The sequence below is a fragment of the Tamandua tetradactyla genome, chromosome 11 (genome assembly GCF_023851605.1).
Source record: "Tamandua tetradactyla isolate mTamTet1 chromosome 11, mTamTet1.pri, whole genome shotgun sequence".
In the NCBI taxonomy this organism is placed as follows: Eukaryota; Metazoa; Chordata; class Mammalia; order Pilosa; family Myrmecophagidae; genus Tamandua; species Tamandua tetradactyla.
The window spans coordinates 30831689-30858823 of record NC_135337.1 but is presented as its reverse complement, the minus strand read 5'-3'; the positions used below and the strand labels follow the sequence as shown (position 1 = coordinate 30858823).

Genomic DNA, 27135 nt, shown 5'->3' with positions numbered 1-27135 from the left:
GCCTCTACCTAATCTAGTTTAGAAACCACTCTTGATTAAATCACATCTCCAGGGGGATGATCTAATTACAGTTTCTAACATACAATGCTGAATACTGAAGATTCAGCTGCCTTTACAAAATGGGATTAGGATTAAAACATGGCTTTTCTAGGGTACATACATCAGGCAGACAGCTGCAGTTTTCTACACAGTTAAACATATAATCTTACCATACAATCCAGTCAGTAATTATGTCCTAGGTGTTTACCTAATTGAGTTGAAAATTTATGTCCACACAAAAACCTGCAAGCAAATGTTTACAGCAGCTTTAATCCCACAATTATTCAAAACTGGAAGCAATCAAGATATCCTTCACTAGGTGAATGGTTAAACAAACAGTGGTACATTTGTACAATAGAAGATTATTCAGCTATTTTTTAAAATTGAGCTATCGAGCCACAAAAAGATATAAAGGATCTTTAAATACATATTACTAAATGAAAGACGCCAGTGAGAAAAAGAACATCTTTTGTACAATTCAATTATAAGATATTCTTATAAATCAAAATGCAAAACTGTAGAGACAGAAAAAAAAGATAAATGGATGCCAGGAGCTCAGAGGGAGAAGAAAGGAATGAAAATATGAAGAAGGGTTTTTAGGGCAGTGAAACTATTCTACAGAACACTATAATAGTGGATACATAACATTATATATTTGTTAAAACCCACAGAACTGTACAATACAGAGTGAACCATAATGTAATTATGGGTCTTAGTTAATAGTATTGTATCAGCATTGTTCACCAGTTGTAACTAATGTACTACTTGATGGATTGAAGCTGTATGTACCTCAGAAAAGATCATGTTCTTTTAATCCATTCCAATGAGTGTAGACCTATTGTAGATGGGATCTTTTGATTAGGTTATTTTTGTTGAGATGTGACCCACTTCATTTAAGGTTGGTCTTAATTCTCTAACTGGAGCCCTTTATAAAAGGATAAAAGAGACGGAGAGAAGACAGAAAAAAAACCCAGAGCAGCTAAAAGATTCAGAGAAGCTGAGAATCAAGGACACACAACATACACAGAAGCTCAGAGAGGAAGTCACTGAAGCTAGAAGGTAGAAGCAATGAACTAGAGAGAGAAGGGAAAGACCAGCAGGCATCACCATGTACCTGGCCACCTGACAGTGGACCTGAAGATCGCCATAGCCAGTCTTTGGGGAGAAGGTATCATCTTGTTGATGCCTTGATCTGGACACTTTCACAGCCTCAGAATTGTAAACTTGTAAGTTAATAAATCCCCATTGAGAAAGCTAACCCATTTCTGGTATATTGCGTTTCGTCAGCTTTAGTAAACTAAAACATACCACACTAATGTAAGCTGATTATAATAGGGGAAACTGTACTTTGGGGGGATCTATACGGGAACTCTATAGTACCTGCTCAATTTTTCTATAAATCTGAAACTGTAATAAAAATTAAGTCCATTTTTTTTAAGTGCAAAAGAAAGGCATGTGAAAAGAGCAAGACTATTAGAAAACCAGATAGGTATAAAAAGGAACAAATTAAACACCTAGCTGAAATGATAAACTCAGTGGACGAGTTAACAGATTAAATTAGTGTTGAGAAGAGTTAATGAATTGAAAGAGTTGAAGAAATAGCTTTAATGCAGAACAGCAAGATAAAGAGAAATTATGAGAGATTAAGCAGTATGGAAGATAGAAATTAAAAAATATATAACATATCTAATATTTGGAAGGGGAGAATTCTGAAGACAGGAAAAGATAATGTTAGAGATAATGGTTGAAAATTTTCTAGGCTTGTTGAAAGACATGCATGCTGGTTTGAAAGGATTATGTACCCTAGAAAAGCCAAGTTTTAATCCTGATCCATCTTGTGGAGGCAGCCATTTCTTTTAATCCCTATCCAGTAGTTTAGGTTGGAAACTTAATTATTTATCGTCTGCATGGAGATGTGACTTGCCTAATTGGGGGTATTAACCTTTGATTAGAGGGAGATATGACTCTACCCATTCCAGGTGGGTCTTGATTAGTTTACCAGAATCCTTTAAAAGAGGAAACATTTTAGAAAAAGCTTCAGAGCCACGAAAACCATCAGAACCCATGCAGCTAGAGACCTTTGGAGATGAAAAAGGAACACACCCCTAGGGGAGCTTCATGAAACAAGAAGCCTGGAGAAAAAGCTAGCAGATGTCACCATGTTCACCACGTGCTTTTCCAGTTGAGAGAGAAACTCTGAACTTCACTGGCCTTTCTTGAGTGAAGGTAACCTCTTGTTGGTGCCTATAGACTTGATTTAATTTAGATATTTTCACAGCCTTAGAACTGTAAACTCGCCGCTTAAATTCCCCCTTTTAAGGAGTATAAGGATAGTTCAGTGGGAGAATTCTCGCCTGCCATGCGGGAGACCCAGGTTCAAGTCCTGGCCCATGCGCTCTTCCACCGCCCCACACAATAAAATAAAATAAACAAATGGTGCTGCAATAACGGGATAGTCAATGGAAAGAGAATGAAATGTGACCCCCACCACATAGCATACATACATACACACACACAAATTCCCCCTTTTAAAAGCATTCTATTTCAGGTATATCGCATTCCAAGCAGCTAGCAAACCAGAACAACATGACACATCAGATTCAAGAAACACTAAAAGATACAAGCAGAATAAATGTTAAAATTCAACACCAGACACAGTATGGTGAAACTACAGAACTAGAAGATATTAAAAGCAAGCAAAGAGAAGACAGATGAACTACAAATAGATAAATAAGTGACAGGAAGTCAAAAGATCCTAAAACACTAGTTTTTGTGTGTAGAGGAAAAAAAATCCAACAATGGAAGAAGAAACTAATTCACATTCAAGAGAGCAGAGGCAAAGACTCAGGAAAAAAAGCGAAGCCTAAAGCCTAGCCTATTTGTTTGGACTTCCAGTTAAATGACCCAACCATTTCCTTAAAAAGTTAAAAACTAATTTGGTATGCAACAAACAGGGGTCATGGAAGGAAGGTCAACTAGCCTCAAACAGAGCTGAAGCAGCAGCTGTTCAAATGACAGCTGGTTTAGAACCAGGATTGTTAACTCGGGCACCAGGTGGTTAGAACTGTGATAATGCAAAGGGCTGAACAAGTGCCACCACTTCAAGAAGGAGATGTCCAGCACTCGAACCAACAGTATTCTATTGGGGAAGAAATGCAGAACTCCTCCAGTAGATCAGGCTTGCCCAGAAGAAGAGAGCCATGAAAGTGGAAGGACCCATTTTACCCTATTCTCCAAAGCTAGGCAGGATTAGTTGAAGAAAAAAGACAGAAGTCTCCAGGATGGAGACATGGAAGATCTTGAAGACGAGAGGTAAATCTCTTACCCCTTCCACCAAAAGATTTCTCTGCCAGGGTTTCAGTGGACTTAGGAGAAAGTACTGCCTTTCCTATCACTCTCCCTAATTCCTCCTCCATTATAGCTTTGTGATCACCCCTGGAGGGACTTCTTGGGAAAGGAGGGTAGAGAAGAATGATTTTGTGGGACTTGGGGGCCCTCTAATGGTCAATTCATCTTGCAATAAAGTCCTAGAGTTCTGACTGAAAAAAAAAACCAACTAATTTGGGTCGTTTCATTACTTGTAGCTGAAAACACTGTAAGGATTATAAAGATCACGACATTGTAATGAAAATAATTAATGTTTAACCCCCCAAAGGCCCAAACCCTATAAGTGTGATTTGTTTACATGAGTATGGAAAAAGGTATAGAAGAATTACACCTGGAAGGTGATAGGTATCTATTACAACAATGAGGACATTATTTTTTCTTTGTATATCTTTAGACTGTTTGACTTGCTACAAGAAGAATGTATTACTTTTATAACTGGAAGTAAAAAGCTTATCAAAACAGAAATATAAATTAATGAACCAGAAAGTTAAAAAAAAGAAGAAATGAATAATAAAAAGCCAGTTTTTAAAAACAGATCAGTAAATTAGTCCTATCTGGAAAGGAGAAAATACATATAATAGTAGGCATGTACACCTGCAAATAAAATAGAGATAGAAAATATTTCAAATAGTATTAGGTACAATACTATACAAACAAACTTTTAAAATTAGATGACATGGCCAATTTATTAGAAAAAAATTAAAATTTGAATCAATACAAAAATTGAAAAACTAATAAAAATAAAAGAAATTGATATAGGTCGCTCCTTCCCCAAAAGCACCCAGATGATTATACAGGTGGCATAAATGTATGGTTCACCTATTCACACAATAGGTGTTTTTCAAGGACCTATTATGTTCCAGGAATTGTTCTAGACTCAGGGTGCACTTAATACCTAACAGTTTTTGAGTGCTTAATGAGTGCCAGACACCTTCCCTTTTACATGTTTTAAGAGATTTATTCTCCATAATAGCACTAGGAAGCAGGTTATTATTGTCATTTATAGATGTGGAAAGTGGGGTATAGAGAAGCTAATAACTTTGGCCTCTCTCAGATTTGGTTCAAAACACAAATCTGAGCAAGTTAATTTCCTGTTTAAAACTTTTCCATGGCTTCCTACAGCTCTCTCTGTAAAAGACCCACATCCTTCCCCACTATTACCATGTATTACGAATGTATTATAAAATTGTACTATAAAGTTATAATATAAAATTATAAAATTGCAATAATTGATAAACAGAATGTGGTGTATGTACATATATATATATGCAATGGAAATATATATATATATATATATATTCTCAATGGAAACTAGGCAGCAATAAAAAGGAACAAATACCGATTCATACTACAACATGGATGAACTTCATAAACATTATGCGAAGTGAAAGAAGCCAGACACAAAATAACACATATTACATGGTTCCATATATATGAAAAGTTCAGAAAAGGGAAATGTATAGAGAAAGAAAGTCTCAGGCTGGGGTTGGAAAATGGGATTAGCTGTAAACAGGCATAAGATATTGCTACAGCAATGAAAACTTTCTAAAACTGGACAGTGGTGATAGGTGCACAACTTGGTATATTTGCTAAAAATCACTGAATTGTACACAAAGTGGATGAATTTTTATAGTGCGAAAATTACACATCAATAGCACTGCTTTTAGATTATAATAATTTTTTTAAAAGACCCATATCTATAACAAGGCCTAAAAGGTCTGACCCCTACTGACCTCTTTAGAATAATCTTGAACCACTTTCCCCTTGCGTTTTGCTGTTGTAGCAGTCTTCTTTTAGACTCTCAGAGTCTTGCTTTCTTCCTCAAGGCCTCTGTACATGCTGTTTTTTCTAGCTATTGCCTTATTCCATCTACTCCCTTATGCCTAGCAAAAGCTGATTATTCTCATCTTAACTCATACATCACTTCTTATCGGATGTCTTCTCTCAATTTCCAGATGAAATCAAGTCTTTCCGATAAACATTTTCATAGCTTTATACACTTCCCTTCATAGCCACATGTTAGTTACAATTTTACATTTATTTGTATAATTATTTGATTAATGCATGTCCCTATATTAGATTGTATGAGAGCATGGGCTATACATATATTTATTCACCATTATATCCCTAGTACCTAGCTTTGTATTTGACACAAATTAAGCACTCAAAAATGATTTAAAATTTTAAATGAAGGAGCTATTTTGACAAAACATAACGTACTGACATCCAAAAATATTCAGGAGCTCATATCAATAAGATATGGGGTTGGTCAATTACCCAAAATGTCATTATCTAGAATGTCTGTCTGGTGACATTTTAAAAACTTACTTTAAGACAAAAATCAGTAGCTTGCAGTTAATTGAAAATTAATTGTGGAATTAGAAAATGCAAAATAATGGTTGAAGTTGATCTTGACTCTAAAAATCTCCAAACACTGTCATTAATGTACAGACATTAAATTATATATGACCTTACTTCTTCCCTCAATCAAAACAATTAAATTGTTTAGGGAGATTGTCTTGGGGGAATACACCCTTTAAGAGTGAATAAGATGAAAAGTATAAAGCTAAACCAAGGCAGCTATATAGCCCTAGATGTGTAAATGTAAAACTTACATTTACTGAATACTTTTTAAGTGCCAAGTTTGGTTAATGAATGAATACAATTCATTTTTTCAAAACAACACTATGAAGTATATCGCTGATTATACAAATGAGAGGTTAAGTAACTGGTTCAAAACCACACAGCTAGTAGATGGCAGAATCAGGATTTGATCACAGGAATTTTGAATCTAGATCCTGCCCTCTCAATCATAATAGGTCAATAATTAAAATAAATTTCCTCTCTAATATGTGGGAAAATACTGAGGAATTTTTTTAATAATTTAAATTGTTTTCTTATTAACACCCTAATAAATTTCCTCATTTTGCCTTCCTTAAATTCATCTTGTACACTATACTCAGAGTGATTTATCTGAAAAAATATTTCTGATGTTATAAACATGCCACTTAAGTTTTAAGTATAGTCTATTACTGAATAAGTTTTAAGTATAGTCTCACCTACTGAATAAGGGCAATGCATGACACCCAAGGCTATGGTTCTCTACAATCTCCTTTTCTGCTACTCCCATCCCAGACTGTATAGTCTTGAGGTCTAACAAAAACTCACTACTAGTACTGTCCACTACACACTGCCCACCCCGAAAACATTCACACAATATATTTTCAGAACTATGCATTTCTATTCGGTTTCCTTTCCTGAAATGGCCCTCCTTACTTCTGTCCATATTTAACTTAAGTATCTTTCTATATTCAACTTTGATATTTTCTCCAGGTATCCTCCACTGAGCCCAGAGAAGTGGTCCTCTTCTAATAGCACATAACTCCACTTCAACGAAATTATACGTTTTTGAGCCAGTAATCCTTGACTATTAAGGTTCTTGAGAACAGGAACTCTTGTTTTTCTTTTTGCTGGTTCTCATACCCTCCACCCCAACACAACGCACAATTCCTGACACACAGTAACTGATCAGTAAACGATGAACTTTTGAACTGGGGATTAGAAATCAAGAAATGTTGGGTTCTAGCCTCAATTTTGTTTACTATAACTTTCGATAAAGTACTTTACTCTTTAGGCTTATTTTATGCATCTATAAATAACCTAATACTAAAATTCTTTCTGCTGATAATTCTATATAACTTTTTATTTTGCACTATATATGACAGCACTTGTTATTTAAAAATCTGTACATCAAATTTTCAAAATTAACATTTGGTTATAAATTAACTTGCAAAAAATTGTAAGATGAACCACACCAACGCTCCCCCCCGCCACCCTCGCCCGGTGCTCAGCTGTGTGGAACCAATGTCGTTTCTTCTAAGAAATTGCCCTCTATAAGAATGATTAAATAAATTAAGGCAATACTCTATAACTAGAGTACTGTGCAGATACTAAAAAGAAAACAATGAAACGGGGTAAGTGCTTATAATGTTAAATGAAAGATTATACAATTTTAACATGCGGTTTTACCTTATTTGATTAAAAATAATGGATATGTAACTGGGAAGGAAATGTACCATTAAACACCGTAATATCGAGTTACAATCCATGGCCAGAATTAAAACATCCTTAGCTGAAGCAAAGAGTGAATATTTATAACATGGGAATTGGGTGAAAGGGGTGGGGATGATTCAAACAAGTGTCATCACCTCGTCCAATGATGAAAGAGAACGTGTATCAGTCCTGTATTGTGAAATACTCAGTATAAGAGCGTGTACTAACTAGAAAAACGATGGGGGAGTTATGCAACAAAGAGAAAAGCGACCGACAGCAGTAGCTCTGGCCTCCTTCCGACCGGAGGAAAGGGGACAGGACGAACAGCAGTCAATTCCAGTTCCCGCTTAACTTCTAGGTCCCTAGACACTGAGAGTCCGAGCCTCGCGCGCCTGCGCGGGGCTAGTGGCTTTCCGGTGGGCCTCGCCTCTTCACCACCCTCGTGAGTCACAAGAAGTTTCTAAGCGGGTGAGAGGAGACAACGCGGTGCAGCTGAGCTAAAGCAAGGAAACTGGCTCACCTTCCGCACTTACTTGGTACTCGATCTCCAGCGATGCCTTCAGGGGCATGGGCTGATAGAAACACTCCTTCTGGCCGGCTGGCAGGGTAAACGTGAAGTCGCTGTCTAGGGAAGGTGTGAAGCCGGCAGCCCCCCGGAACGGCACTGACGGCACAGCTACCAGGAGGAGTACCGGGAGGAGCAACCAGATCTTTTCGCCCATCCCTACCAAGGCGATCTCAGGCTGAAAGAGGCTGGGACGAGTTAGTTATTGGCGCCTGAGCTCCGCTTTTCGTCTCTGGACTCCTCTTGATTAGTAGAGAAACCTGGAGCCTGAAGAAACTCCAGGTGGAGGCAACGGTTGCAAACGTTCCCTCACAGAAACTCTGTCCTCGAAAGGGCAGGGACTGAGGGCGGGGCCGACAGGCGCTTTCCACACCCTCCCCAGTCTCTGCCCTCTTAGCTCCCGCGTGAGCACGGCCCGCCTCACACCCGCACGGCCGCAAGTCCCCATGGCTTCTCCACACCAATGGGCGTTCTGGCGGCGATTATGGGAATTGTAGTTCCGAGCGATTCTGGCGAACCCACTCGCAAGCGCTTGCTGACCACGATCCCCGAAAGGCCCCGCGCCGCGGCGTCGCGTCACGCAAGCCTGCGCCGGGGGCGGGGCTGTGGCCGGGGAAGCGCGTCTGTAACGGCTCCCGCGGCGGTTCGAACTGGGCGCAAACGCGGTTCGCTGGTTGTCCGGGTGGTGTGTCTGATGCTTCCACACCCGGGGCCAGGAGAGGGTTCGTGGCTTCTGAGCACAGGCTGGAGCGTGGCGTGTGCGGTCATCGGGTAGTCTCGCTCCCCAGCTACTACTTGGGCGGTAAGCGACTGTCTCCTGACGGGTGGACCGGCCTACCTGGGGGAATTTGGTTTCTTTCTCTCCCGGCTACCTAGGATGGAGACCGCCCACCGCCATGTCTGCTCTCACTTACTGAGCACTCTTCTCGGCAAGGTTGTATTTTAATTGAGGAAAAATCGGAAAGGAAGATGTCACGTTTTCCTTCGCTGCTTCCGTTTTACTTCTTTGAGATGAATGTGGCATCGCTCCTGTTAAATTGACAGTTCTGAAACAGGACACTACAGTATAAAGCTGTATTCTCTCCAGAATGGGGAATCGTTTTCGGCTATGGCTGATCCTTTTACAGGGTGGGTGGTGGTGTTTGGGGTGGGGTAAAGAACACTTACACTTCTGTGTGATGGGAGTTTGGGTGTGTGCACTTAACAAACACATTGTTCTTAGGTCTGGAAGATGAAGTTGTCAGGACCTGTAGGTATGTATAGACACTCAAGATAGACTTCTGTAACTACCGCACATTGAAGGGAGGCGCAATTTTTATTTGATAATACATGGACCACTAGAAAAATGAAAATACTTGAATGGCAAACGTGTTGATTATTTCAGACGAGATAGAGAATTCTTACCTTAAAACACACGTAAAATGGGGTGGGGAGCCTGATTTAGCTGAAACATATAGTCCCGAAATGCATTTTACAATTTGCCTCGATTTTCTTTTTCCTTTTCTCCTGCACAATCCTATAGGGAACTAGAGATGTCGAAAAGATAAAACAGAATGGGGACCTGATCCATTGACTTTTGTTTGAGAGAATCGTCTCAACTCAAAGCAAAAGCAAATTTGTGGAAATAAAAGGGAAAAGGATAGAACAAGTTTGTCTATTAATATTATTTTGCATCTCATTTTCCTGCCACAGTCTTCAAATAAGGTGAGAGTTTTCTTTCCAACCTTCCTCCCTGCATCAGAGAACTTTTGAGTGGATATACATTTAACACTGGATGAGCAAAAGAAAGGGCACTTTTGTGAGCATCATTTATTCATTCAGCAAATAATAAGCTGCTTTTCAGTGCCTTATGGTTTTGAAAATAATACACAGGACTCAACCTTTTGGAGATGTAGTCAGAATTCTAAGGGCAATGAAAGAAAGATGCTATAATGACAAAGGTAAATGGAATGTGAAAGAGGAATGTAATTTTTTAATTATGCAGAAAGATCTACAGGACTAGGAAAGATTATAAAGCCCCACAGTTTTTAGCTATATTAAATTACAATAATAAAATTTGGCCCCTTATTACTGTTTATGTGCAAAAATGTATTTAGTAGAGTTCACAAACCTAGGAATATTCATAGGTTGAAGAAACAAACTTTTTTTCATACATTTCTATGAGTTGACTTGCCGCATTTTGATCTGTGCAGTTGTAACATGTAAATGGAAGAGTGTTGTTTAAATTTTATAACCATTGTGAATGAGAGAAGGATTTAACTTTTATTTGGTAATAAATAACCCTCAAAGAAAATGTGAATGATTGTAATGATACTATTTTATCAAATGTCCAGAGCTTGTAATTTAATTATAAAATTTCAAACACCTCATATTGAAGGTGATATGTAATAAACTAGAAAATTGCGTTTGAAAGGGTTTTGGATGTTGATGATGTGGTTGAAACCCTGGTTCCACCCTTTAAAGTTTGTGTGACCCTAAGCAAGTTATTTAACTTGTCTGATTCTTAGTTTCTTCATCTTTGAATGAAATAAAAATATTTTGTTTTAAAATTTGTTAGGAAGATTAAATGTGCTTAGTAAAGAGGAACTGTAATAAGTAGAACCTGACTAAAATAAAAAACTGATCCATTGAACTTGTGTCTGGAACTTTCCATTGTGGCTTTGCATTGCAGAGAAATTCATTATTATTGTTTTTTTATTCTTGTTTTAAACCATCACCAAAGATTTCATAATACCTGAAATAGAAAAATAATGAGTTAAGTTCTATTACTAAAAGAATATTTTGATTGACACCACAGATCTTTTAGGCAAAGTACAAGAAATCAGTATCTTTTTTTAAGAAATGGAATCCAGTTCATCAGACTATAATAAAGACAATGAAGAAGAAAGTTTGCTTGCAAATGTTGCTTCCTTAAGACATGAACTGAAAATGACAGAATGGAGTTTGCAGAATTTAGGGGAAGAGTTATCTAGGTAAGTTAAGTAAAATCCTTTGTAGATTTCAGAATATGACTTTATGAATGTAAAATCTATGAATTTCATTTTTGTATATTGTGTTTCTTATAGGCCTTTAGAATAAATAGTTTTCTATAATTTTGAATATAACTGTTTAGAAAAAAAATAGGCAGTAAGAAAAACATTTATATATTAAGTAAACACCCATATTAAGACTCACAATGTAAAATACATGTTTGGGGCTTAATTAATCTTTTATTATTGTGACTTAAAAAAAATTTTCTTTAAGTAATCCTAGCATAGAGGCCCTGGAACTATATAGATTTTCAGTTTAAAACAAATTATGATTTATAAAAATTTACTGAAAAGATTACCTTAGTTTATAACTTTGAATCCATTTGTCACCAGCATTACAGATACTCTATTTCTATTTTCTTATTTAATGTACAGAAATTTCCAGTGAATATTTAAACTAAGAACTAAAATTTATTTTTTCTTTTTTCCCTAGTGTTAGTCTAAGTGAAAATTCCGATTATGCCTCTAATCCCTCAAGGTTTGAAAGGCTCGTTTTGGAAGATCTTGCTCAGCCTACCCACTCTGGACTTATGAATTATTCACCTCATAAAAAAGTTTGTAAATTGTCCAGTAACAGTACTGATTTTCAAAAAAAAGCAAAAGATAAGGTTATTGTTTGTAGACCTGTTTATTTAAAATGTTTTTTCATTGAGGTTTTTTTCTTTAAATGCCTTATTCATGTTTTCCATAATCTTTTACTATGATGCTAAAACTGTAGAATTTAAATGTAGTTGCTCTTGTTGCTTTCTAACAAGAAAGTACTTATCTTAATTTATTATCTTATTTTAAAATTTCTGCATTTATTACCTTTTTGTAGCTAAATGTCTTTTTTTTTCCTCAACTAAATCCCCTTACTTTTAGCACTATACCCTGTACATAATAGGTCATCAACTACTAATTGAATGGTTAAAATACCCACTCTTTAGCTTGGATCAGGCACTATGTGATAGCATGGGACTATTCTTCTTTCATTATCCCTAAATTTTGTGAATGGTGTTAGATATCTTCTCCTGGTCTGAAACTCTCCCTATGTATCTCTCTCCTTTTTTTTTTATACAATCCTGTTTTCCATTTATACTTGTCTTTATTCCTCTTTCTTACTCAGTCCTTTTATCCTCCTTTCCACTTTTCTTCCTGTTGTTTAGTTCTATATCCCCAACACGCATACACACAGATATGGTTACATATGTACATCATAATCTTTTTATAGACACTTCAGAAATCCAACCATTGAGAGGTTTTCTTTTAGTAGGGCACTACTTCATAAGCCTATTTAAAGCCTACATTTTGGAAAATAAATTCAAATTCCATGTCTGCAAACACTGCGGAATTCTGGGAAATGCTCTCTATATCCTAAGTCAAATTGCCATTATTTTTACATATATATGCCTCAGTTGAAACCATGTGTTTTTCCATAAGCAAACTGAAAAGACAATGCCAAGTTGGAGGGAAAAAATTGATTATACCTATAAAAAACTAAGGGCTAATCTCTCTAATATATAAAGAGTCCCTATAAAGTGACAAGAAAATGATCAACAACCCAGTAGAGAAATAGAAATAGGGAATGGATAAAGAATTAAAAATTATCTTTGAACAAGTGAAAAGATGTTTAGTCATACTCATGATAAAAATTCTAAATGAAATTCCAGTGAGATGCTATTTTTTACCCATCAGTTTTTTTTTTTTTGTATGCTATATGGCAGGGGTTGCGTTCAGTTCTTTTTCCATATGAGTATCCCTTTATTGCAGCACCATTTGTTTAATTTTTGTTTGTTTGTTTGTTTGTTTTGGAAGTGCATGGGCCAGGAATAGACTCTTACTCATCAAATTTTTAAACATCTAAAAGTTTGGCGAGGATTTTGTGAGCAAGATTGTGGGGAGATAGACACTCATGTATTGCTGGTAGGAGTACAAAATGATACAGTTCATATGGAGAGGCATTTTGCAATATTTGCCAAAATGAAAAATGTGTTTACTCTTTTTTAAAAAATTTATTTTCATTAGAAGAGTTGTGGGTTTACAGAAAAAGCATGTAAAAACTACAGCATTCCCATATGCTCCCCTAATGTTGACACTTTGCATTAGTGTGGTACCTTTGTTACAATTGATGTAAGAATATTAAAATTATACTATTAACTATAGTAACTTATAACTGTAGGTACTAATATAGTTTACATTAGGTCTATTTTACCCCATTACCTTACATTAGTCTCGTGCATTTGTTATAATTCAAAAAGAATGCTTTTATTCTTGTACTATTAATTCTATTCTATTGTTTACAGTAGAGTTCACTGTTAAACAGTCCATATGTTGTCTTTTAATTTTTGTTCTAGTAACATACATACAACCTAAAATTTCCCCTTTAACCACATTCATAGATATAATTAAGTTACTTATACTCACAATATTGTGCTACTGTCACACCGTCTATTTCCAAAATGTTAAAATCAACCGAAACAGAAATTCTGCGGTGTGTTTACTCTTGACTTTGAAATTCCACCTCTGAAAATATCCCATATGTATACCTCCATAAGTACAGACTGAAGTTTTTTTTGTTTGTTTTTTAAATCAAAGCAAAAGATTAGAAATGGCTCGAGTATCCAGTAATAGGGGATTGGTTGAATAAACTGTGGTTTATCCATACAATGGAAACTGCAGCTGAGAAGAAAAAAAAAAGCTTAGGAATTTCTCAATGTATTGATTATAGAGAGATTGCCAGGATATGCTGTTCACGTAAAACCTGCAAGGTGCAGAATGGTATATATAGTATGCTAGTTTTCTTATGTGGGGGAGGGAGGGTGAATTTGTATTCCTTGTATATGCATGTGAAAATCCTAGAAGAATAAACAAGTAGCTAATAAAAACGGTCACGTACCTTGTAAGAATGGAAATGAAACTTTATTTTATATAGTTTTGACTTTCAAATTGTGTAAATATATTATTTATTCAAAAAAAATTAAATGTTTTGAAAATCACAACCCTTACTAAAGTTAAAATAACTGAGGCACAAAAGTATAAAAGTTTCTATTAGATTTATATTCAGGAGTGATATTGTTGGGCCTTAGCATGTTCAGCTTTTTTGGATAATAACAGTTTTCCAAAGTGTACCACTATTTTCCAGGTTGGAGCCATGTATAGTTCCACCACCAGTGGGTGAGAGAGGACTGATTGTCCCACACCCTTGCTTACCCTCATCAAATATTTTATCTCTTCATTTTCTGAGTTGTCTAGTGATTTTATTGGCAATTGTTTATCATTCTCCATTTTATTACATACAATGCTGAAGTGAAATAATCCAAAATAGATTTTTTTACTTTTTTATTTTTTAGGTGTCTTTTCCATCTTGCACTCCTGTGGATCAGGAAATCAAAAGCCTTCGAGAGAAACTTAATAAACTTAGGCAACAGAATGCTTGTTTGGTATCACAGAATCATTCTTTAATGACCAAAATAGAATCTATCCACTTTGAGTTAACACAGTCAAGAGCAAAAGTATGTATCTTGAAATGATGGCTGTAGCAACAGAAAATAGTTATAATCTTTCTAAGATTAATTTAATTAAAAAATATTTTTATTGCCTTAGTATGATATGTATAGTAATTTTTATCATAATATGGTATCAATATATTATGGAATCAGGATTTTATATGAATTTTGCGTCTGAAAATGATTTAGGGGAACGTTAGTATAATCTTGGTATCTTGATAAGTCAGAGCTTCTGGAAGTTATGAGAGTACCAATTTGAGTGCTTTTATTTCTTATACAAAGATATATTTATCCTTTTAAATGAATATACTCTCATTGTTGAAAACTTAATAGAAAAAAGAAGAGGGGACAAGGAAAGTCACCCAGAGTTTCCAGTGAACAGAAACTTCCCATGGTTAGTTTATTAGAATTGAATTCATACTGTTTAAATAGTTTGGGTTTTTCCTATTTCTCACTTCACTTATAGTGTAATATTTTCTAATGTGGTTACATAGTTTTTCCCAATTGGCTTTTTTTTATGATAGCATAGCATTTCCTTATGTGATTATACTATAACTTAGTTAATAATTCCCCTATTTTAGTGGGACTAATCCCACTAAATAATAATTCCTCTGTTTAGTGCTGTATAATTGGTGCTATACAAAAAAATGAGAAGTAAGAAATGATCAATTAAAGAAATGATAAATCATTGTTATTCATACAGTGGATTGCTGCAAGCCTTTTTTTTTTAATGATATATGTATATATATTAGTACTAAAATGCAAAGTTGCCTGACCAACTGTTTGGAACTGTTGTGAAATTTAAATGTAATACTTGTAAAGGCACCTAGAATAGTGTCTGCACGTAGTCATCACTGTCACTCAAAAACTGTAACAAAATATGTTTAGTGGTCACAAAAAATGTTACAGAGATATATGTGTAAATAAAATGATCCCAGTTTTGCTTATTACGAGTGTACATACCAAATATGTTTATATATATAAATCTATATAAGGATAGAAAGACTTGCCCCATACTCTTGATAATTTCAAGAGGAATTAGAAGGTTGGAGTGGGGCTTTTTTTTTTTTGACATGGGCAGACTTTCGGAATCGAACCCAGGTCTCCGGCATGGCAGATTAGAACTCTGCCCCCTGAGCTGGGCCTGCCCCAAACCTTGGGGTTGGATTGGGGGCTTTTACTCTTTACTTTTATAGATATATTGTTTTAAGTAGTGGAATTATGAGAGAGCTTTATGTTTGTTTCCAAACAAAACAAAGTGCTATTGGGAATTATTCCATCCCAAGGAGAAGAAGTGCTACAGTGAACATTTAACTTTTTTGATGTTCAGGATTACTTCTAGGATGGATTTCCAGAGACATGATGGCCAAATCAAAAAGAATGTTCTTCAGGCATTTCCTGCACTCTATTTCCATTCACTACCCATGTTTTAAAAATTACTCTGAGAGAAAAATGTCATGAGGTTTAACTTTCAGTATATTTGTTTGCCATTTAGATTTCTTTGCAATTTATCTGTTCACCTTTTCTGTTTATTGATTGGGGCCTTAAGGTTTAAATTGTTCATCAACGAAATATAATCTCCTTTTAAAGTCATAGATGCCTAGTTATTTAAAGTCAAAAGAGAGACATAAAGAAAGCTTGATTTAGTAACTAGTCAACTAATAACATTTTTGTACCTTCTTTTGGGGTATAGACTCCCAGTGGTTATTTATTTTAGACAATAAGACGGATATTTGTATTTTGCTTCCCATCTCAGTATGAACAGAATCTTTTGGGGGGGGAACTACCTTTTCCACTTTTCCAGAGAAAGTTTGAGCTATTAGAAATATTTTGCTGAAATCCCCCATTGTATTAATTAGTATGTTCATAATTTACTTTTTAGTAATGTTTGTGGTTGCACTTCTAGAGCCTGGCATCCTGCTCTTTTTTAAGTGATTTGCTTCCCAGGTCTTAAATCGAGCTGCCATCCAGCGACATCTCTTTGATATTCTTCTAGGTTAGATCTACTATTTACTGGATCTTGGGTCTTTTCTTTCTTAGTTTCCTTTTTCTTTAATTGAAACAAAACTTCCAGTAACTTCCTTGCCGGTCTGAAAATGTCTTAATGTTTCCCTAACACTTTAATTGAATTCTGGGTTGAAAATTTATTTATCTCAGAATTTTTAGGGAATTATTTTCTTGTCTTCTAGACTTTGGTGCTACTCTGAAAAGTTTGATGCCATTGTGAATCACTTTCCTTAGAATGGAATCTGTTGTTTTTTCATTTGACTCGTCCCTCTTTCCCTGGTGTTTTAAAAATTTCACAAATGCTCTGTCTTCGAATTGACTTGTTTTTTTGGGGGGGGGAGGGGGAGGGCGGGGTACATGGTCCTGGAATCGAACCTGGGTCTCCTGCATGGAACGCAAGTATTCTACCACTGAACAACCCTGCACCCTTGAATTGGCTTTTATTACTCATTGTGCTGGAACATGAGTGTCCTTTCAGGACAAGAAACTGTGTCCTTTGATCCTGGTAATCTTTTCAAACATAACTTATTTGATAACTTTTCCTCTATTTTCTTCCTTGTGTCTTTTCTATTATGTGAATGTTGGACCCCTAGATTGGTCCCCTAAATCTTCTAAGTTTTGTCTGGTGTTTTCTTGTCTTTTGGTAATTCTTTTAAGATTGCCTCAACATTATCTTACTCACTTCTATTGAATCTTTTCATTTTGCTGTCATTTTTTTTCATATTCCAAAGCTTTTTATTGTTCTTTGCTTTCTGTTTAATGATCTCTAGATGCAGTATATTGTCTTATGCCTCTGAAAATTAATAATTTTGTGTATGTGCACTTTCCTTGCTTCTTCCAGTTGCTTTTTTGTTTGTTTTTGCCTCCTCCATGTTAGATTTCTTCAGATGTTAGTTTTGGCTATCCATAATTAAGAGAAAGCCACTTAAAAGCTGTTGGGAGTTCTAAGTGCAGTGGCAAAGTTTGTTGTCTAGTGGACTTTTTACTTGGGCTCTTTTTTTATATATTATTATTTAAGAAAACTAACAATACACTTAGAACCACCAAACTAATAGCTTAGTTAGCTTAACTATAGGCATATTTAAATAAAGTAGCCATATAATCATTGTAAAACCTGTATTTGCGCAGTAAGTTTCATTAAACCAATTTAAAATAAAGGTAACAAAGAAAAAATCTACAAATTTAGATAGCAAAGTTCTTAAATTCTAAATATAAAACACTAACTTAAATATTTGATCAAATGTCAAAACTGTGAATGTTCTCAAAATATCAAATGGAGTATTTGGGCTCTTTTGTAGGAAGAAACCCCTTCCTCCCCAACTGATACCAGTATGTGAAGGTCTTTTTTCTTTGAAGCTGTTGATTTCTTCAAAAACAGTCCTTTGACTTTTCCTACCTGTGGGATGGCCCTGACTGTCATGGAGTAGGAGGCTGCAGGCTGAGTGTTTTATGTTAATCTCCCTGTTACTTTATCCCTGCTCATCATTTTATGTAGCGTCCCACAGTCCCAAGACTCTTCTGTTAAATTTTTTCAGATAATAAATCTTTTTTCTCTTTCCTGACACTTGGCTGCTGGTGTTTTGGGAGTAGAAACAGAGGAGTTTACTGTTATCTACAGACTTTTAAGCTATATCCCTGTCAGGGTTGAGATCTTGCATCTCACCCCTGACCTCTACTGTGCTTCCTGCCTCCAAGTTCTAAGCTTTTTCAGGGATAATTATGTCCCTTATTGGTATTTTCCATACCATTTAGGTTGTGGGTTCCCACACTGCTAAAATGGTGGCATTCTTTTCATCTTTCAAGTTATAGGATTACTTTGCTCTCCTATATTTTCTTGGTTTTCTTTAATAAGCATGTATGCTAAAGTTTGGTTTGTAAATTTTAAAAAGATTCAATAAGTATTTTCTTACTTTACTTTTTATGGTTTGATATTTTACATTTAATTCTTTATGTGAAATTTATCTTCCTAGATGGTATCAGTAGAGATTCCATTTTTCCACCAAATAGCCTACCAGTTATCCTGCATATTAAGTTGAGGGTAATGACAACAACTTAAGTGTTTATTCTAACTTGTGATTATGATATGCCCATGAATATGTTTATTGAAGTAGTTGAGATGAGCTTTACATTTGACCATTGACTGGGGAGTCCCTTCATCTGACTAATTTAGCAAAAAAAAAACAACTAAAGGTCGACTAGATTAATCTATTTCCTGAAAGAAAGTGCTCTAATAAGTGTTTTTATGTTTTAGATTTCTATACTTGAATCTACTCAACAACAGGCAGCCAATGTTCCAATCTTAGAAGAACAGATTATAAATTTAGAAGCAGAAGTTTCAGCCCAAGATAAAGTTTTGAGGTAAGTACACTTTTTATAACTTTTAAAATTCTATTTCCTACATCTTGTTAAATTTTTGTCCTCACCCCCACTCCGGTAAGTCTCTTATGGCCTGATAGTGTCCATTTGTCTGAGAATTTGGTGAATTTAACATACTACCTGAAATGCTCTTTTCAGTCCATCATAATGTCTCTTAGCTGCAGGTTGTACGCAGTATATAAGACTAAAAAAAAGACTGAATCTAAGCTGAGATGCTTATTTACATGCTTTTATTAAATTTGAAATAGTTCATTCTTTACCCTTACATAGCTAAATATATACTCACTGCTTCAATGTGAGTTCAAGAAATAAAATACAAGGAATTGGGTATTTTATTTATCCTATTTTTCTGCTTTCAGTAAAATGGGAAATACGTGAAAATAAAATAGCATATTACTGTATTTGAGTGATTTTCAAAGTGAACTTCTGGGACTGACAGCATCAGGACCATCTGGGAACTTGTTAGAAATACAGAATCTGAGGTTTCATATCAGACTTACTGAATCAGAAACTGGGGAGTGGGGTCCAGCAATCTGTTTTAAGAAGTCCTGTAGGTGATTCTGATGCACAATAAGTTTGTCTTTCATGTCCATTAGAGTTTTGCCGTTTTTTTGTAATACATATATTATTTAAATTTATCCCTAGGCATTTTATATTTTTGATTATTATGAACATTTCCTATTCTGTTCAATGCTAGTGTATATAGCAAAGTTACTGGTTTTTATATAATTATTTTATAATTGGACTCTGTCACACTCTTTTAGTCTATTAATTTTTCATTTTCGTTCTCTTGGGTTTTCCTGGTAGCTAGTGATGTCAGCAAATAAAATATATTTTGACTTTACTTTCCAACATTTATACTTATTATTCTCCATTTTTGTCTTTTTGCATTAGGTAGAATTTCATAAGTCATTAGATGTAATGGTAACATTCATCCTTACCTGATTTCCAGACTATAAGATAGTGCTTCTAATATTTGTTCATAAAAAAGAACGTGAGGGCGGGCCATGGTGGCTCAGCAGGCAAGAATGTTTGCCTGCCATGCCAGAGGACCCAGGTTCGATTCCCAGTGCCTGCCCATGTTAAAAAAAAAAAAAAAAGAACGTGAGCTGTTGTTTCAGAGACATAAAGATTTCATTTGCTGGAAGTACTCTTGTTTTCTATAAAAACTCTTAATTGGCAAGTGATGAATATGCCTTTTCCCTGTTGCTTATTATTATGTATTTATTTCACTTAACTCGTTCATTTAAAGTGGATTTCCTACTACTGATCTGTTCTTACAAAACTGATATATTCTCTTGAAAAGCCTTTTAAAAATATTCTTTATTTTATAGAGAAGCAGAAGATAAATTAGAACAGAGCCAGAAAATGGTGATTGAAAAGGAGCACAGTTTGCAAAAGTCCCAAGAGGAATGTATAAAGTTGAAGGTAGATTTACTTGAACAAAGTAAACAAGGAAAGAGGTATGTGTTTTTTAAAGAAAATATATTTATTTGTAGGATATAATTTTTTATTGTAGTAAAATATAACATAAAATTTGCCATTTTAACCCTTTTTAAGTGTAAAATTCAGTGACATTAATTAAATTAAAAATGTGCAACCATCGCCAGCATTTCCAAAACTTTTTATTATCCCAAACAGAGATTCTGTACCCATTAAAGCAATAATCCTCATTTTCCCCTTCCCCCAGCTCCTAGTAACCTCTAATCAACTTTTTGTCTCTATGATAATCTGCGTATTCTAGATATTTGTAAGTGGAATCATGCAATATTTGTCCTGTTGGTCCAGTGGATTTCACCTAGCATAATGTTTTCAAGACTCAAAAATGTTGTAGCATATATCAGAACTTTATTCCTTTTTCTGGGAATAATATTCCATTTTATGTTTTTATCCATTCATCTGTTGATGTACACTTTCTACACATTTGGGCAAATGTGAATAATGCTGCCATGAACATTTATGTGCAAGTATCTGCTTCAGTCCTGTTTTCAATTCTTTTTGGTGTATATATCTATGAAGGAAACAGCAGTATCATATGGTAATTCTATGTTTAACTTTTTGAGAATTGTTTTCCATGGTGATCACACCATTTTACCTTCCCACCAGCAAAGCACAGGGCTCCAACTTCTTCACATCCTCTTTAATGCCTATTATTTTCCTTTATTTATTTTTTTAATTATACCCATCTGTGTAGGTATGACAGGTATCCTGTGGTTTTGATTTCCCTTTCCTTAATGACTAAAAATGTTGAGCATTTTTTCATGTGCTTATTGGCCATTTGTATGTCTTTTTGAGAAATGTTTATTCAAATCCTTTGCCTGTTTTTTTGTTTTTTATTTTTTATTGTGAAATATAAATATATTCAAAAGAAGCAATAAATTTCAAAGAACATTTTAGCAAGTAGTTTTGGAACAGATTTCAAAGTTTTGTAGGGTTACAGTTCCTTTGCCTGTTTTATAATTGGGTTATTGCTTTTTTTGTTATTGAATTATTGGAGTTCTTTATATATTCTGTATATTAAACCTTTATCAGTATACGACTTGCAAATACTTTCCCCCATTCTTCAGGTTGTCTTTTTTACTCTCTTGACAGTGTCCTTTGATGCCCAAAACTTTTAAATTTTAGTGAAATCCTTTGTATCTATTTTCTTTTTTATTGCTTCTGTTTTGGTGTTGTATCTAAGAATTCATTGCCAAATCCAAGGTCATAAAATTTTTGCTCTATGTTGTCTTCTAAGAGCTTTATAATTTTAACTCTTAAATTTAGGTCTCTAATCCATTTTGATTTGCTTTTTTTTAATATGGTGTAAGGTAAGGACCAACTTCATTCTTTTGCGTATAGATATCCATTTGTCTTAGCACAGTTGTTGAAGAGACTGTTCTTCTCCATTGAATGCTCTTAGCACACATATGTAAAGGTACTGAATTAGAAGGGAGCCTAACTGCTAAAGAACTCTAAGAAGTTTTATATACCTCTAGGAAATGAGGCAGAAAAGAAAGGCTTGATCCAGACTATAATTACTTTGTATATTATGCAAATGATTTATATTTTAACCTGGATATCATAAACAAATGGTTGAGGTTATTAGGTTAAAGGTATGACATAAGGATTTAGAGCTTTTTGAAGAATAGTTCAAATATTTACATTCTAAAATTAAAAGCACAAAAATGAAACTTAGCCCACAAAGGATGGGTCAAGCCTACTTAAAATTAGACCTAAGAGTCACCCCCAAAAGGACCTCTTTTGCTGCTCAGATGTGCCCTCTCTCTCCAGCCAACACAACAAGCAAACTCACTGCCCTCCCCCTATCTTCATGGGACATGACTCCCAGGGTGTGGACCTTCCTGGCAATGTGGGACAGAATCCTAGATTGAGCTGAGATTCAGCATCAAGGGATTAAGAAGACACCTAGAATGAGCTGAGACTCAGCATCAAGGAATGGAGAAAACCTTCTTGACCAAAAGGGGGAAGAGTGAAATGAGAAAAAATTAAGTGTCAATCGCTGAAAGATTCCAAACAGAGTCGAGAGGTTATCCTGGAGGTTATTCTTATGCATAAAATAGATATCACCTTGTTAATCAAGATGTAATGGAGAGGCTGGAGGAAACTCCCTGAAAATGTAGAGCTGTGTTCCAGTAGCCATGTTTCTTGAAGATTGTATAATGATTAAGCTTTCACAATGTGACTGTGTGATTGTGCAAACCTTGTGTCTGATGCTCCTTTTATCTACCTTATCAACAGATGAGTAAAACATATGGAATAAAAATAAATAATGGGGGAACAAATGTTAAACTTAGATTGAGATGCTGGTAATCAGTGAAAGGGAGGGGTAAGGGGTATGGTATGCATGAATTTTTTTTGTTGTCTTTATTTCTTTTTCTGAATTGATGCAAATGTTCTAAAAATGATCATAATGATGAATATGCAAAAAAAAGCACAAAAGCTTTAAAGGAACGTTTTTGGGGTACAGAAGATTAATCATAATGAATAAAATTCCAGCATAAAGGTAGAGATTCTTCGGTTTTATACTGTTTATAAGAGAAACACCTAAAACCGTAAGGACATAGAAAAGTTGAAAACCAAGGGATGGAAAGAAATATTTCAGCAAATGCTCACCAAAAGAAAGTAGAAATAGCTATATGAATGTCATGCAGAATAGAGTTAATTGCAATGTGAATTATTAGAATTAAGAATGACTATGATGTATTATATAAATAACACTTAACCAGGAAGGTACAAGGATTCTAAACTTCTGTGTAACTAAAATTGACTTTCAAAATGTATAAGCAAAATAGGGGAGGGTGTGGGAAGATGGCGGAGTAGGAAACTCTAGGAGTCAGTCCCTCTACCAGAAAAGCTATTAAACAGGGAGGAACTGTCAGATCAACTGTTTTGAAATTCTGAAGTCTGGCAGAATGCTATGCAGCATCCAGGAGAGTGGGAGGAAGAGGCAATACGTACAACTGAATTGTCCTCTCAGCTCAATGGCAACTGATGCCCATCCCCAGCCTCGCAGTAGGGAGCAGTAAGGTACCAACACAGCTTGCTGGTACAAGAGTGGGTCCTAAAAACATAGTTCCCTAAGATCCAGGGGTATACGGTGCAAGCAGTTATCACTGCTCTTGATTAGCTACTTCTAATTGCTCAGGGCCCAACTCTGAATGCAGCCATTCTTTCAGCCTCCCTGGAGAAAGGCAGTGGAGGGGACATAAAGATGGCACATCTTCTCAGAGCTACAGAAGACAGTTGAAGGGCTGTATTTGTTGGGCAGGTACCAAGACGAGGAAGCCCATCTTTGGGGAGTCATTGGGAAAATCACCCTTTCCAGCTGCACCTTCATTCCCTCCTTAGGGCAACTTGCAGCACTCCCTTTTGGCTCCCAGGCCTTGTTTTGGCTGGGAAAGTCTGATTGTGGAAATTCCTCTAATGTCTCCCACCCTCTCCTTGCCCCACCAAGAATTTGCTCTATAGGCAAAAACAACTTGAAACAGTAAAAGTGGAGTAAGAAACAGTTGAATGAGGTGGCCTGGAACAAAGACTGACCTACTTTAAATGCTGCAGAGGAACACTTAGGATAGGGAGAAGTCTGTTTCCTAGGGAGTTGAGAGGGCATTCAAATTCCTGTGAAGAAGGCCACTACCAAGGCCCCTAACAAGCACAAGCCCAGTAAATTTGGCCCAGAAAAGGCAGGGACACTGCTTTTCACTCTCCTTGGGCAGACCTTTCTGATACAAAGGCTGAACTATGAAGGAGAGTACCTGCCAACACAAAGCCAGTCTGCAAACACACTAAAAGGTGTTTTTGCTTAGGTTTGCTTGGTTTTGTTAGCTCTTGATACTCAAGAAAATCTCCGTCATATCACTATTTTGATACAAACTCAAGAATTAGATATTTCAAGAAGATCCCAGAGTTAACTTTTTTTTTTTTTTTGGCATTTATAAAGGGGATTTGTTAAGTTAGAAGTTACAGTTCTACTGCCGTGAAAAGGTTCAAGTTAAGGCACCAAAAAGAGAATGCCTTCTTTCAAGAAAGGCTAATTGCATCCAGAATTTCTCTGTCACATGTTAAGGCATGTGGCGATGTCTGCTGTCCTTCTTTCCTGGCTTCTAGGTTTAAACAACTCTCTCTCAGCTCCTTCTGCATCTCCGGATGTCTATGTTTTGGTTTCATCTCTCTGCTGTCTGCATCAGCTCTGAGCTCTCTTTATGTTTCCTTTTTTTTTTTTCCTGTTTTTTTTTTTAATTGTATAATATACATACAAAGCAAAGAAAGAAAAAAGCAATAGTTTTCAAAGTTGTCTGTTCGTATCTAACAAGTAGATACCAGACAGATCCCAAAATTTGTCATAGGCTATGATACGATCCTCTCAGGTTTTTCCTTCTAGCTACTCCAGAATATAGGAGGCTAGAAGGAACATATATATATATATATATATTTTTTATCATCACAATTGAATCTTCTTTTCTTTGTTGTGAAAATAACATATATACAGAAAAGCAATAAGTTTCAAAGCACAGCACAATATAAGTTGTAAAACAAATTTCAGAGTTTGACATGGGTTACAATTCCATAATTTTAGGTTTTTACTTTAGCTACTCTAAAATACTGGGACTAAAAGGTATATCAGTTTAATGATTCAGCAATCATATTCGTTTGTTCAACCCTACCTTCTCTGTATAACTCCATCATCTTTGATCCACTCTTTAGGGATATTTGGGTTATAACCATTCTAACTTTTTCATGTTGTAAGGGACTATCAATAATATGGGATAGGGAGATGGAACTAGCTGATGTTCTGGAGAGGCTGGCTACTCTAGGTTTCAGGACTCACCTGGTCCAGGGACCCATCTGGAGGTTGTAGGTTTCTGGAAAGTTACCCTAGTGCATGGAATCTTTGTAGAATCTTATATATTACCCTAGGTGTTCTTTAGAATTGGCTGGAATGGTTTTGGTTGGGGTTTGGCAAGTTATTTTAGCAGTATCTAACTGAAGCTTGTGTGAGAGAGACCTCCAGAGTAGCCTCTCAACTCTGGGCTCCCTCAGCCACTGATATTTTAATAGTTACACTTCTTTTTCCCCTTTTGGTCAAAATGATATTTTTGATCCCACGGTGCCAGAGCTGGACTCATCTCTGGGAGTCATCTTCCACGCCACCAGGGAGACTTTCACCCCTGGATCTCATGTCCCACATAAGGAGCAGGGCAATGATTTCGCTTACAGAATTGGGTCTAGAGAGAGTGAGGCTACATCTGAGCACAAAAGAGATCTCCAGAAGTAACTCTTAGGCATAGCTATAGGTAGGCTAAGCTTCTTTACTACCTGCATAAACTTCACAAAAGTAAGCCTCAAGATCAAGGGCTTGGCCTATTGATTTGGGTGTTCCTAATGGGTTTTTTTTTTTTGCATGGTCAGGCACTGAGAATCTCAGGTCTTCGGCATGGCAGGCAAGAATCTGCCACTGAGCCACTGTTGCCTGCCCCCTAATGTTTGACACAGTATCAGGGAATTTCCTTTTGGTAAATTTTAATACTTCCATATTTTTTCTCCCATCCCTCAAGGGACTTTGCCAATACTTTTTGATTATCTGCTTAATATATTCTAGGATGTATCCAGCCATTATATTAAGCTATACAGTGTTAAAGGCCCTCATTCTTATTCTGGGCAAAATGTTTCCCCTTTTAAAGGATTCCCATAAACTAATCAAGACCCACCTGGAATGGGTAAAGTCACATCTCCCTCTAATAAAAGGTTAATACCCAAAATTGGATGAGTCACATCTCTGTGGAGATAATCTAGTCAAGTTTGCAGCCTTAAGTACTGAATAGTGATTAAAAGAAACAGCTGCCTCTATGAAATAAATATGAATTAAAACATGGCTTTTTTCTAGGGTACATAATCCTTTCAAACAGACACAGTGATAGATCATTTTTCTCTTTCTGCCTTCAGAGTTCTCTCTTGTCTTTGACATTTGACAGTCTGATTAGTAAGTATCCTGGAGTAGGTCTATGCAGATCTGTTCTGTCTGTCATACGCTGCTCTTCTTGGATCTGTAATTTTATGTCTTTCAAAAGAGATGGGAAATTTTTGGTGATTATTTCCTCCATTAATCTTTCTTCCCCTTTTCCCTTCTCGTCTTCTGGGATACCCATAATATATATTAGTGTATTTCATGTTGTTATTAATCCCCTGAGACCCTGCTCATATTTTTCCATTCTTTTTTCTGTCCTTTTGTGTGTAGGATTTCTGTTGTCCTTTCCTCTATTCACTGATCTTTTCTTCTGCCTCTTCAAATCTGCTGTTGTAAATCTCCATTGTGTTTATCATTTCTTCTCTTATGTCTTCCATTCCCATAAGTTCTGCCATTTATTTTTTCAAGCTTTCAAGGTGTTCTTTATGGTTTCCCAGTGTCCTCTTTATTCCTATAAATTCTGCCATTTGTTTTTCAAACTTTTGAGTTGTTCTTTATGGTTGTATAATGTCTTCTTTGTATCCTTCATCTCTTTTGCCATATGGTCCTTAAATTTGTTGATTGAATTTTTTACTTGATTTAGTCTAATTTGACATTAATTAGTTTTTTCAACTCTTGTATCTCATTTGAAGTGTTAGTTTGTTCTTTTGGGTTATATCTTTATTTTTCCTAGTATAACTCATTATTTTTGGTTGGAGTCTCAGCAACACCATTTCCTTGACTAGC

The 27135-nt window shown here is 35.8% G+C and overlaps 2 protein-coding genes across 11 annotated transcripts in view; one reads left to right on the top strand and one right to left on the bottom strand.

Moving 5' to 3' along the window:
- TMED5 (transmembrane p24 trafficking protein 5) overlaps positions 1-8560 on the bottom strand; it is a 46498-nt gene extending 37938 nt beyond the window's left edge. The window contains exon 1 of one of the 2 annotated variants that reach the window (XM_077120254.1): positions 8013-8560. In XM_077120254.1, coding sequence (XP_076976369.1) covers positions 8013-8201 — 189 coding nt within the window. In that variant the 5' untranslated portion in view covers positions 8202-8560. The remainder of the gene's footprint in view (positions 1-8012) is intronic. The other variant, XM_077120255.1, reaches the window with a different exon arrangement.
- CCDC18 (coiled-coil domain containing 18) overlaps positions 7734-27135 on the top strand; it is a 193855-nt gene continuing 174453 nt past the window's right edge. For 4 of the 9 annotated variants that reach the window (XM_077120245.1, XM_077120247.1, XM_077120249.1 and 1 more), the window contains exons 1-7: positions 7734-8846; positions 9567-9748; positions 10842-11016; positions 11507-11681; positions 14403-14564; positions 18817-18923; positions 20276-20404. In XM_077120245.1, the coding sequence (XP_076976360.1) occupies positions 10886-11016; positions 11507-11681; positions 14403-14564; positions 18817-18923; positions 20276-20404 (704 nt within the window). In that variant the 5' untranslated portion in view covers positions 7734-8846; positions 9567-9748; positions 10842-10885. The other 5 variants (XM_077120246.1, XM_077120248.1, XM_077120244.1 and 2 more) reach the window with 5 other exon arrangements.